The sequence below is a fragment of the Centruroides vittatus genome, unplaced genomic scaffold, assembly GCF_030686945.1.
Source record: "Centruroides vittatus isolate TY-2023 unplaced genomic scaffold, ASM3068694v2 contig_1035, whole genome shotgun sequence".
Taxonomy (NCBI): Eukaryota; Metazoa; Arthropoda; class Arachnida; order Scorpiones; family Buthidae; genus Centruroides; species Centruroides vittatus.
The window spans coordinates 1586010-1599498 of NW_027120673.1; the positions used below are offsets into that span (position 1 = coordinate 1586010).

At 29.6% G+C, this 13489-nt stretch overlaps 1 protein-coding gene across 1 annotated transcript in view; it reads left to right on the top strand.

Moving 5' to 3' along the window:
- The first annotated feature begins 785 nt into the window (after positions 1-785).
- Positions 786-13489, top strand: part of LOC136969315 (vesicle-fusing ATPase 1-like) — a 69359-nt gene continuing 56655 nt past the window's right edge. The window contains exons 1-3 of the mRNA XM_067263445.1: positions 786-837; positions 7452-7543; positions 8718-8817. Of these exons, the coding sequence (XP_067119546.1) occupies positions 826-837; positions 7452-7543; positions 8718-8817 (204 nt within the window). The 5' untranslated portion in view covers positions 786-825. The remainder of the gene's footprint in view (positions 838-7451; positions 7544-8717; positions 8818-13489) is intronic.

Genomic DNA, 13489 nt, shown 5'->3' on the forward strand with positions numbered 1-13489 from the left:
TCAACAAATAATATAAAAATGTTCAATAATTGATGATTCAATAGAATCAGTTTAATTAGAATTACAATATTCGCTTGTTTCCTAGAGAAGCTACCGCTTACCTAATGCTGAGTATCCATCAATTTTTACCACAATGCTAAATCACTTACAATGTCCCTATTTCTGGTTTTAAACTTATGGCAACCTACGCGAGACCATAAAATTATGTCGGAACAACAGAAATTTATAGGAGTAATGTAAATCGAAAATGTTAGGCTCTGTTTCTTGTCACTCAGTCGCTCCCATCGTGGAAGCCCACGAAAGATCACGGCTGCTATTAAGTACTAAGCAGCTAAGTAAGCAAACTGATAGCATAATACACTTCATACGAAAGAGAATGTGTTATTTTTGCTTATTAGCTTTTATTATCCCTCCCTGAAGATATTAATTAAGAGGGCCTTTGTTTTAGCAAGCATAATATGAATTCGGCGAGGCCCACGATGGGACGTCCGGAAGATGAGAGAAGTGTTCGAGATAACCGGATCGACCGCCCATGAAAAATTTCTTAAGATTTCTCGACCCGTCCAGAGCGACTCGGTCTTCAGAGCGGTGGGCTGTCACTTTAACCGCTCGGCCATTCGAGCTGTGTACAGTTTGTCACTAAAAAGTTAATCTGTCTTTAAAAAATTGTAAAAAACTAACTATAATAATTTTTAAAAAACGAAAATTAATTTTTGTGTAAAAAACATAACAATTCGATACTTTATTTTCTTTTTCGTTTTATCGGTAGTGGCGCGATAATCGCTGGAAAATTTCGATTTTACTTGTTAACTGTATGCAGAGAAAATGGCGGCCATAGTGAGTGTTGATATTGCTATCATTTTTATTATAAATTTATAAATGTATTTATAATTTAAACAACGTTTCATCTTAATCTTACTTTTTTGAAATATTATTAGTTATTTAATGATAAATTTTCGCTTTTATTAATTAATTATACTGTATTAATGATATAATTTGTAATCAATACAGAAATTAATACAAATTATATGAAATTTAAAAAAATTTTTGACCTTTTCTACAGGTGCAGAAAAAAATATTGATTTATTTTTGTTACATATTGAATTATTATACACAGTTTGATGTGTTATTTTGTTTTATGACTTAATATCAGATGGAGTAATGTATCTAAAATGTCACATAAAACACAGTTAATGTATCTAAAATGTCATAAGCAATGCAGGAATGAATGAGGTAATATCAATATGAATGAATGAAGGTGGCATCAGAATATTAAATTGCCTATGTAAACCAAGGAAGAATCATCTATTCTTTTAGCTTTTTCGGCTACGTGAACAAAAAGTTTGTGTAGGTAATCACTATTCTAACAAGTTACGACAAGATGTGACTTCTCGTGATACATTTCCCTCGTGAATTTTGTTTTCTTCAGTTTCAAACATATGAACTCAAAAATTTTTGCAGTTTCAGTTAAAACATCTTAGAATGATTGATGCTATGAAACTTTGAGTTTTACAATATATATATTTTTTTTTATCCAAGGAAATATGATTGATGATACCTTTAATAAAACAGATGGCCATAGCCATTTTGAAATAAAACTTATGAATGTAAAAGATTATATGGTAGTCAGATGATAAAAGGTAACAGAAATAAATTTTATAATACAAGTTATTCTTTTAAAGTTTTATTAAAAAGTCCTTTAGAGTTTTTTGTTTTATAGTGGTACCCTTCTTCTTTGCTGCGATGTTATGCAGTCGCTTCGGCATCATTTTTTGTGGGTAGTCTGGGTTCTGTTCTCACTATCTGGCCACTGTCGTCATGGATCTGGTTGAACCTGTGATGAAAAAGTACCCACAAAGCATAAAAAAAGTTTTAAGAAAACTCACTTGATACAGTCAAGGTTAAAAGTATTTGCACATTCTGTGCTTGGTATTTACACCACTATAGCACCACTCATAGCAAAGCTTTTATAAATTATGAGAAAAGTAGTGTATTCAAAGGTTTACCTTGGATAATGTGGAACCTCAGTTAATCAGGATGTGTTGATTACATGTTGCTACTTTGCATAAGTTTACTGCAGCATTTAAGGATATTTTTGAAAAATTTCCAAATAATCTGGCTTTGGATTTTTGGTTATTAATTTAAGGACTAGTCTTTCTGTGATATGACTTTCTGTTTTTATTAAAGTTTTGGCATAATAGGACCAGCTCTATTGTGTTAATTTTTTCAAATTAAAACTTTTTGCTAAACAAGACATTATTTATTTCACTTGGTAATTTCTAAATATGTATTATTTCTGTATAATTCTTTTTCTTGTGATAACTTATAACATTATCAATTTTGAAATTATTTCAATAAATAGAATTTTTACAAAAACAAAGAAATTTTAATTACAAAAAAAATTTGTATTTAATATGATTTTATTAGCAATAATCAGTTTATCTAGAAGTTTCAGCTATCAACTGCTTTAATCAACAGTTTCTTGTATATTGAGTTTATAAATAATAATTCTGTACACAAATTTGTACTTTAAAATAGTTTAATAATACAAAAATAGACTTATGAAATTTTGATAACATGAGAACTTTCCGAACAACCCAATAATTTTTGCTTTTGTAACTATTAAGTTTTTTTTGGTTAATATGTATTTTTTAAAACTTTTATGGAATATTTTGAAATTATATAAAGTATTCAAAATAAAGTGACTTAATCATATCTGTATTATATACATATATAAATAAGGATGTTTATTTGTTTGTTCAATATGCACTCCTGGACTGTTTGATCAACTGCTCTGAAACTTTGCAGTTTTGTTAACATTCTTTTATTTTAGATAATGTCATGCATATCACCCCAAAATATTGATTTATTTTTTATATATCAGTTAATTTCTGCATACATCTGACTTCCTGTCTTTAGCTTAGTACCACCTGTATACATTTCTAGCATAAAATAAAAAATAGAAATAATTTTTAAAAACTAATAAATTAAATATAATTCATACAAAAATGGATATAATTTAAAAATATATATATTATATTTAATAATTACTACAACAATGATGTAATGTGTAATAGATGTGCTATATCATTACTGTGACGAATAACATGTGGCATGCACATGCATTGAGTTGAAAGTATTATACTGTGAAGAACTATATATGTATTTGGTTTCCATATCTAATAACTCAAATAATTTCTGCTTATGTCAGTTTAGGAACTGTGACTATCACAAAATTAACCTGTTTTTTCATATCCATTCAATACTTAGTTGCTTTTAACTATTAATTTACAATGTAAGTTTCAAGTACCAAAAAATAAAAACGAGGAAACATAAAAATGCAATACAATGAAAAATATCAGGTTTCATACATATACTGTATAATCTTAAACTATCTTAAAAGTGGTCTCATTCTTACAATCTAAAGTATGTAAACAAAGGATGATAAACACTGACAATATAGGCTAATTTGTGATGCCAAAAAATGTCTTCACATTTCCAAGTTATACTGTAAAATAATTTTTTATTTATTTAAGTCATCATTACATCTAAGGACACAGATATTTTTCTTTTCAAACAGTATTTTCATAAAATTAATAATTTTGTATGTTTTAAATTTTTCTCTTATAAACCTGGACAATGCTAATGCTGGCTGTAACAAGCTAGTTGATTTATATAAGAGTGAAACAGAAACCTTACAGCATGTTTTATCTGAATTTTTAACATATAAATTTGAAAAGATCACATTTACTGTTATATATTAATTAATTATATATTATGTTAAATATTTTTATAAACAAAGAAAATTAGACTAGTGTTTTTAATCAATGAGGAAATTTTCTTAATAAAACAGGTTATAAAAATTTATATATTTTTTATTTTAGTTTATTTTATTCATAGTAAAATTCAAATTAAACATACAATTACTAAAGTAACAAAAAGAGCACTCCATAAAACAACAAAGAATAAAGAAGACATGGTGGAATCCAAAATATTTTTGGATTCCATTCTTATCTTCTTTATTCTATACTTCTAAATAAAGAATTAAAAATAAATCATTAATTTTATAAAAATTTTTAAAATTTAAAAGATATTTGAAATTACACACATTTACAATACTGCAAAAAAAGAAAAGTGCAACACATTTAGCTGATATTGTATAAAGAATTCCAGAATATGTAGAGAGGAATACAGAAAAATGCTATCAGGCAGTAAAATAACCATTAAAACATTTAAAATATGTTAAATATTTTAGATTTTGATCAAAATATCAAAAATATATATAAAAATGTTATGCAGTGAGTTTAGAAAAATATCAATACAGGTTAAATCAAAAATTTTATAACAAACTTGATTTTTTGAGTGTATTAAGTAAAACTTTAAGCATAAAATAAGGATTAATGGGATAATGTAATTTGTCAAGGAGTGTGCCTCCCAGAAAGAAATTAACCCCCTATTTAAGTGTTAGACATATGAAGAAAATGTGGAAAACTTTGTGGCCAGCCCATTGGTGAGGTGTACAAACCCATTCCAAACTACCAGTGTTCATTGGTTTTATCCACTTAGCCACTGATGGGCACAACATAAAATAAACAAAAATGAAGCAAAGAAAAGTGTTATTAGTTACATGTACAAAAATACATGAAAATCAACTGATTTTAAAAGGTAAACTCAATCTCAATATGGCTATTACCTGTGGAGTTGTGTGTTTTTCCTATATTTTTTCACATGATAGGCTCTAAAAGGCCATTGTAGGTTTAGCCAGGATTATGATGGGAATGGTGAGGGATATTTGGGACAGACCATCTATGAAATATTCTTGGGGATCCCAAACTGGATTAGAACTTGAGTTCCTTGGAGCAGCAAGCTAATGATTTTACCACCTTAGTTATCTGGCAACCTAAACACAAATTGATAGGGTAATACAGATTTGAACCTGCTGTTTTGTTGCATTTGATTTATAATTGTATTATCATAATTTCACACAGACAAACTACAATAATAGCTAGAAAATTTTTATAACAAAAATGTCATTCTACATAATACACTGATGAAAAGAAGGCATTTTTGTCAACTCTAAGGCTACAACCATGCAGATATGAGAATAGTAACAAGTGAAAAGTTTGTAACAGTATTGCTTTTGCATGCACATGCAACAGAATCTCTCATTCACAGGACAGAAAATATCACTCACATGGATTCTGATACTGCTTGATTTTTATTGCATTTTGAAGTTCTCACTGTACATTATACTGCATTACTTGTACATTAGTCTTTTACCTCATTTTTTGTTTGTGTATGATTTAAACATGACTTCTTCAGTCTATATGAACAAGGAGACAAATTATCAAAGTTTTCGTAGACAGAAATTAATTAATGCAGTTATGGCTTATCCTGAAATATAGGGTAAACAATAAAAAAACTCATTGAAATAGAAATGGTAAACATTATTGTCAATCCACTTTCTACAGTTTCAAATGAAAGGGAAAAGTTCATACTTTGCATGACAATGTTAGTGAGAGTGAGAAACAAAAAGGCAAAAAATGCCATAATCTGACATTATAACATTTGCTCACTTGTTAGCATCTCATGCTAGAAAATTCACTTACTTGTGCCTATAGCCTTAGACCTAGCATGGATTTTTGTGGGACTTATGCACAATGAAATATTTACCTTTATCTTTTATCTTTTTTATTGAGAAGAAACAATAAGTTGTTTTATTATCATTTAAAAAAATACATTCCCATTGATGTTGGTTGCATCTGGCAATGTTCAGTTTTAAGTTAATGTGCAATATTAATTTATCACTGATAGATATTTGTAAAGATGATGCCATTGAGAAGTAGAAAATGGTTCTACTTTTAGATTATTGAATAAGAGAATGATAAACATTTGGGATTGATTGGTAAAGATGATAATTTAAGGAATACTGCTAGCACCTAATGGACATTAGATCTCAAAACTTATGTTAGTTGGAATGATTACATTATCATTAAAGAACTGAGAAATTGTTGCTTTGTTAGATTGTTAGAAAATAATGTTATTATTTCTTTCTACTCTTCTTGTAGCTGTTTGACACTAATTTGCATGTCCTTATATTTATTTTAAAGGTTTTATTATGATGATTTTTTATGTTTATAATAGTCAAATACATATTTATAAGTTATTTGTATATTGTATAATTTTAAATGTTGCTGTTTGATTTATGTTAACTTCCTAATGAATGTTTTATTACCAAACATTGATTTAAAGCTGGAGATAATCTAAAATATTTTGAGAATGTTTCTTTCATAAAAAATTTGACTTTCTGAAAGAAGCAGTTTCATTTATATATTGTAGTTTATAAAATGGTGCCAGTTTTCATGCATTTTGTTAATATTGTATCACTAGAAATTTCCCTGTCAAGCATGATGGAATACTTATGAGAAAATAGAGATTGAAGAATTGAGAAGAGTAGAGATTTCTAGAAATTAAGTAGTTTATACTATCTGTTGTAACATAAAGAACAACAAAACAAAATTTCATCTGGAGTGGATAAAAATAGTAGGAGTTATAGAGAATTCACTTACACATACACAAACAGATGATATTTATATTAAATAATAATAAAATTTTTCTTTATACACTACATTCTGAGTAAAAACACTCTACTGTCTTTTAAAAGGTTTCCTTGCTGTCTTCCTTTAGGAATAAACACCTTAATATTGTTTTGGTTTCTTGAACAGGATAAAGCAACATAGAGTTGACCAATTTTACTCTTAATCTTTCTCCCAGGCTTTTTTTTTTTTTTTGACAAAACAGTGAGTCTTTAATTGCACATTGATAAAACAAAGATGAATTGTATATATGTTAGTTAGATGAGCAATAACACTTTCTAAATAATGGGCTCATTGCATCGTTTTACTTCCAATTAGACAATAGAATGTCACATGGTCACTAAGGAAAGATTTTTTAAAAATTTGTTATAGAAGTGACACAATGCTGCTATCTATAAGTAAGTTTAAAATGGAGAAATTCCATCATCAAGCATGAACTAAATGAGGTCATTGACGTCACTACAAAAGTGCAATCACTGATCTGAAATCGATAAAATCGAATTTCTAGCAATGATGAGTGATGAGTTATTCTATAGCCAATATTTCCACAAAATAATTAGCCTATCTTCTCCATCAGAACATAAAACGAACATAACCAAAATTTCATATGGATTGGACAAAAATTGCAGGGGTTATAAGGAATTCACTCACATACATAGATGATGGCTTTTATATTATTAATATCGTTTGTCAGAATGCTTCTAAGTAAATAACATTAATTATCATTGTATAATAAAATATAACTGGCCAGTAATTGCAATTAGGAAAAAAATATATTTTTAAAATTGAATTAATGAAATAAAAGCTGTTATTAATATTATTAAAAAATTTAAAGTACTTTGTTTCTTTTGTTAGCAAATGAAAGTAGCCCGTTGCCCAACGGATCAGCTTTCATTTTCAAACTGTGCAGTTGTCAATGAAAAAGAATTTCCTTCTGATACAATCAGGTAAGTTCTGAAAAATTTATTATTTTAGATTGTTTAATAGTTAATCCTTTGATGAGTGGGTTTACAGATGGCTAATTTTCATTTTATTATACAGTATTTACATATTTGTTGTTATCATGTTTTAATTTATTATTATTTAGGGCATTTAATTGTGTTATTTTTATCTTAAATTATGTGTATTTGCTTTTTTTAAGTTTATTGAAATGGGTATTGTTTATGGTCTGGGAATGGATTAATTCACTTTCTATTATTTTTAATGGTAAAAATTGATTCAGAGTTTGAATGGCCCTTCTGCAGTAAATTAAGTTTGAAGTACAATGTGATGATTGTAGGATTATTTTAATAAACTAGTAAAGTTAGTGAAGAAAATTGACAAATAAAAGCAGAATATATTTTATAAACAGGAGCATGAAATCATTTAAATATAAAATATCTAAGAATATCTAACTTTGTGTGGACTATAATAGACTGGAGAACAAAAAACATGTTTTATCATAACTTATTTATTAATAAATAAGTTATGATAAAGGATTGTACATTGCATAATAACTGATTAATATATGTTATATTATAAACTTTAATAAAACTACTATCTTGATAAGAAACAATATATTAAAAGTCAACATTTTGTATGGAATGTTACATAATAGAATATGACAATTTCCGATTGAAAAAAAAATGTACATAATAAAGAAAAATTAGATTATTAATTTTTTAGAACTATTTTACATTAGAAATCTTTATAAACTGTAAGTAATTTACAGACATTTAGGAATGTGCTTGTAGATGAAATTATTTGCTGATAATTTTGAAATAAAATTCTGTATTTTTGCTTAGTATCATTCTTGAAAGTAATTTTATGATTTCTTCTTTTTTCTTTGTTTTTTATAAAATTACTAATTTTGAAAATAATCTATTGCAATCATCTGCAGAAAAATTATGAATCCCTTTAAAATAATATACTTTAAAATGTAAAATTAATTCTAAGTAAATTTTTACATAAAATATAAATTTAGTTTGAATGTTAGCTATTTTGTTTATTTATTGTGTATATAACTGAACAAACATTTTATATTTTTATTTATGTGGTAAAAAATGATTGTTGTTGTAATTATTGGCAGAAAATTTGAATTTTAAATTTGTCTTGAAGACTAATAAATGATTTTTTATTTAGGCATGTTGAAATAACAACTGCTGCAAATCACAAATATGTTTTCACTTTGAGAACTTTTGATCAAATGCCTATTGGAACTATTGGATTTAGTCTCCCTATGGTATGTTTATTACTATTAATTTATCATATTTTCAAATAAATTTTTTTTTTTTTTTAATCTTCAGTTTCTTTAAAAAAATAATTTTTAAAATTTATGAACAATATACGTAAAAAGTTTTTAAGTAAATATTTATGTGTACAGAATATTGTTTGATATTTTTTCTCTTTTTCTGTTAACTGCTGATTTATTTATCATATTTACTTAATAATGAATTTAATGGTAGCGTTTTTCTTTTAACAACTCATTCAAAAACAAAGAAAGAAAAACATGACTGGATGGCCAAACCAGTAGAGGTATTACTTTGCCACTCTGGGAAATCGAAGTTTGAATCCAAGCCAGAACTTCAGGAATTTTCCTGGACTTTTTTTTAATATGTCTCTCACTACATTCCATTTTCATTGTGCATCTGGCTGAGCCCATAATGGAAATATAAAAGAACATTTTTAATGCCTGTATGGTAGAAAAACAAAAAAAAAATCAAATTTATTGTTTCATATTCTAGGATGAAAATTGCAATACTTACAACAGTTATGAAACTTAATTAAAAAATGAATTACTTCTAAAATTCCATAGAAGTTCTGGATTTTTTTTCTCTTAAGTTATCAAGTTATCATATGATGATCAGTTTTGTTCTGAACCAACTGATCTTCAGTAAGCTTATTAATTCCATTATTTAGATAACAGTAATAATAAATAAATGCAACTTTTTTAAGTATAAAGTTTACATTGGAATTGAAACAATTCTAATTTACAAGATTTATTAGAAAACTTTTATTATTTTTTATTCTTAAATTGAAATTCCAAGTTTTTTATATCTATGTTTTGAAAGTTAGAATGAATAATTAAACAGTTGATATCACTAAATTGATAATTGAAAATTATTAAATTTATGAAATATCTTAAGCAAGAGAAAAAAATTTTTATTTTTAATTATCAGACTTACAAATTTCTTCCTAACTAGAAACATCCAATACACCTTATTGCTGAGAACAACTATTTATTAACTAAAACTAACGTTTTCGGTCCAATTTATGGGCCATTTTCAGGTTACAGTTGTTTGACTCTAATACAAAATCGAACACGTTCAAAATTAAACCAAATTAGAACATACGTTTAAATTTAAACTAATAGAACAAGCATATCACAAAATAATAAATAACCAAATCAAATAACACGAAAAATGAAAATGAAAATAAAATAAAAATAAAATACTGTGACTGGCCGTAAATCTTAAGGAACAATTCCCTATGCATTAACTCAGATACCTACTGACGGCAGACGTATTATTACGTGTGTTACGTCTTACTACGTATTTCCAGGATTCCGTTAGTTTTAGTTAATAAATAGTTGTTCTCAGCAATAAGGTGTATTGGATGTTTCTAGTATATTCATTAAGAAGCTGAGTCTGAGTAGGTGTGTAATTATTTCTTCCTAACTTCTAATTTCTTATGTAAAATAATACACATATAAGAAAATAAACAATGCATAGATAGTTTTTAATTAATAATAATAATAATAATAATAATAATAATAATAACTCTCCCGTGGTCACCACCTGGTCGTGGTGGGAGAGCCCAGTAATTTTACTGATCCATAGGGCAATGCAGGCTGGAGCATAAGCTCCTGGTAGGGACACCCATGCCAGTAAGGTCTATGGGGAGAAATGAAGCTAAGAGTGACCACGCCCACATTCTGTGGAGATATTCATCATGGTAATAACTAGATCAAAGTGTGATACCGGCTCGGACGTCGCCCGGGTTAACAAGGTCCGCGTTCGTGGGTTAGGCAGAGGCTCACGTTCGAAAAATAGGTCACAGTCTCCCTTGGTTACCGGTGGCGAAAGCAGCACCGGCCCAAGCATGGCTACTGCAATGCCCTCAACAGATGTGAGGAACCAACCCAGCCTTGGTGTTTCTGTGGCAATGCATCCACAGACCACAAAGGCTGGAAAACCACGCCAACGGATGAAATGGACAGTAGAAATGAACGAGTTTATCATCCGTACTTATTACACCATCACAAAACTCGAAACAAACACGACAGCATACAGACAACAACTACACCATAGATTCACACAACAGTATCCTCACCTCACTGTCACCGAACAAAGGGTTGTTGATCAAAAAAGAACAATTATACACAACAACCTTATTCCACAAACAACACTTGAACTTATCAAACAACAGGTTGCTGATCAAATACATCAACAGACAGAAACATCTAACATTAATGAAGATCATGTAACCTGTCAGGATAATCCAGCAACAAGCATTGATAATAACACACATACAACAATTACCACTAATGATACTACAGACACTTCCTCATCCATCACTGATAACATAGACTTGGATTTAGTTAATACGCTCTCACTTATATTTCAGGAAACACTCACTAAATATACAGGTACAGATCCCACACAACGACCACGAATACCAAAAATCAACACGTCAAAGGAAGTAGGAAAAACACTAAATTATGTAAACACTCACTTACTACCACACTACATTCATTCAATTTCTACACTCGCAGACATTCATACATTAGTTTATGCTGGGGCAGTCACAGTAGTGACACACCATGGACTGAAAGTACAATCACAGACAAATACACAGAAAACACAATTCTATCACAAGCCTGCCTGGCAGAGAAGAATAGAAACACAAATAAATGACATTAGACAGAAATTAGGCAGGCTAACACAATACACTAAAAACAACATAACACCCAAATTAAGGAAACAGCTCAAAAACATTTTCAAGAAAATAAAAACACACACAAAACATGAACATCACAACACACGCATTACAGAATACATTGATACACTAAAACAAAAACTTGCTGCCAAAGCACGTAGACTCAAACGATACAAAACATGTACACTACGAAAACAACAAAATAAATTATTTACAAACAATGAAAAACTCTTTTACAGACAAATCAATAACAAAGCAAACACTGATACACAGCACAGTGGCACACCAACAGAAGAAGAACTCACAACATATTGGTCTTCTCTTTGGTCCAGTGCTGTCACGCACAATGCTGATGCAGGCTGGATCGAGGAGGAGAACAGAAACTTGCACAACATACCAACTATGCCCTGTGTTGAAATAAACATACATGATTTCCAATACACTGTTAACAGAACACACAACTGGAAGACACCTGGTGTAGACAACATTCACAATTTCTGGTACAAAAAGTTTACATCACTGCACCAGGAACTAGCTAAACACCTAACACACATCATCATCAATCCACAAGACATGCCAAATTTTCTTACTCAGGGCATCACCTACATGAAACCTAAAAACAACAATACCACAGACCCCACACAATACAGACCAATTACATGTCTTCCAACACTCTACAAATTATTGACATCCTGTATTGCAAACAAAATATACAAACATGTTGAAGAACACGACATTCTAACAGAACAACAAAAAGGTTGTCGTAGAAACCACAGGGGATGCAAAGAACAGTTACTCATAGATTCAGTCATTCTACGGCAAGCACACAAACAACACAGAAACATACACATGGCATATATAGACTACAGAAAAGCATTCGACAGTGTTCCACACAGTTGGCTGCTACATATTCTACACATGTACAAAATACATCCATCACTCATTGCATTCTTTCAAAACACTATGCAGCACTGGAGAACAACACTACATCTCAGGGTTAGTAACACTTCCATACAAACAAAGCAAATTTTTATTAGGCGAGGAATTTTTCAAGGAGATTCCTTGAGTCCTCTCTGGTTCTGCTTAGCCCTGAACCCATTATCCAACATGTTAAACAACACGCAATATGGTTACAATATCAGACACAAAAAAACAACACAGTTTACACTGTCACATCTCATGTACATGGATGACATAAAACTTTATGCATCCACACAAAAACAACTTCATCAACTCCTACAAATCACACATTCATACACCAAGGACATACAAATGGAATTTGGCCTAGATAAATGCAAAACACTTCACATAGAAAAAGGAATCCTGAAGAAAGAAGATTTTGCGCTTGGAAATGGAGACGTTATTGAATCCATGGAAGAGGGTGAGTTCTACAAGTATTTAGGATTCCAACAGGCCAAACTAACAGAACATACACAAATAAAGCAAAGATTAATTAAAGAATACCAAAGTAGATTAAATGCTATTCTCAGAACACAGTTAAATGCAAAACACACAGTCAAAGCAATAAACACATATGTCATTCCAGTACTTACATATTCTTTTGGAGTTATACATTGGACTCACACAGATCTCGAGCAACTCCAAAGGAAAACAAGAACTACACTTACTAAGCATAAACATCATCATCCTAAATCCGCCACAGAAAGACTAACCCTTCCACGTAAAGATGGCGGACGTGGCCTGATTGACATAGTTAACCTTCACTACAAACAAATACAGTCACTGCGAGAGTTTTTCTACAAAAAACAAGAAACATCACAATTACATAAAGCAGTAACTCTAGCAGATTCAAATAACACACCATTAAACTTACACTCACATCATATGGACACAACACAACATATAAAAGGCATAGACACCATTAAGCAATCATGGGCTCGAAAGGCACTCCATGGCAGGCATCCTTACGACCTGGCCCAGGATTTTGTTGACAAAACTGCGTCAAACAGCTGGTT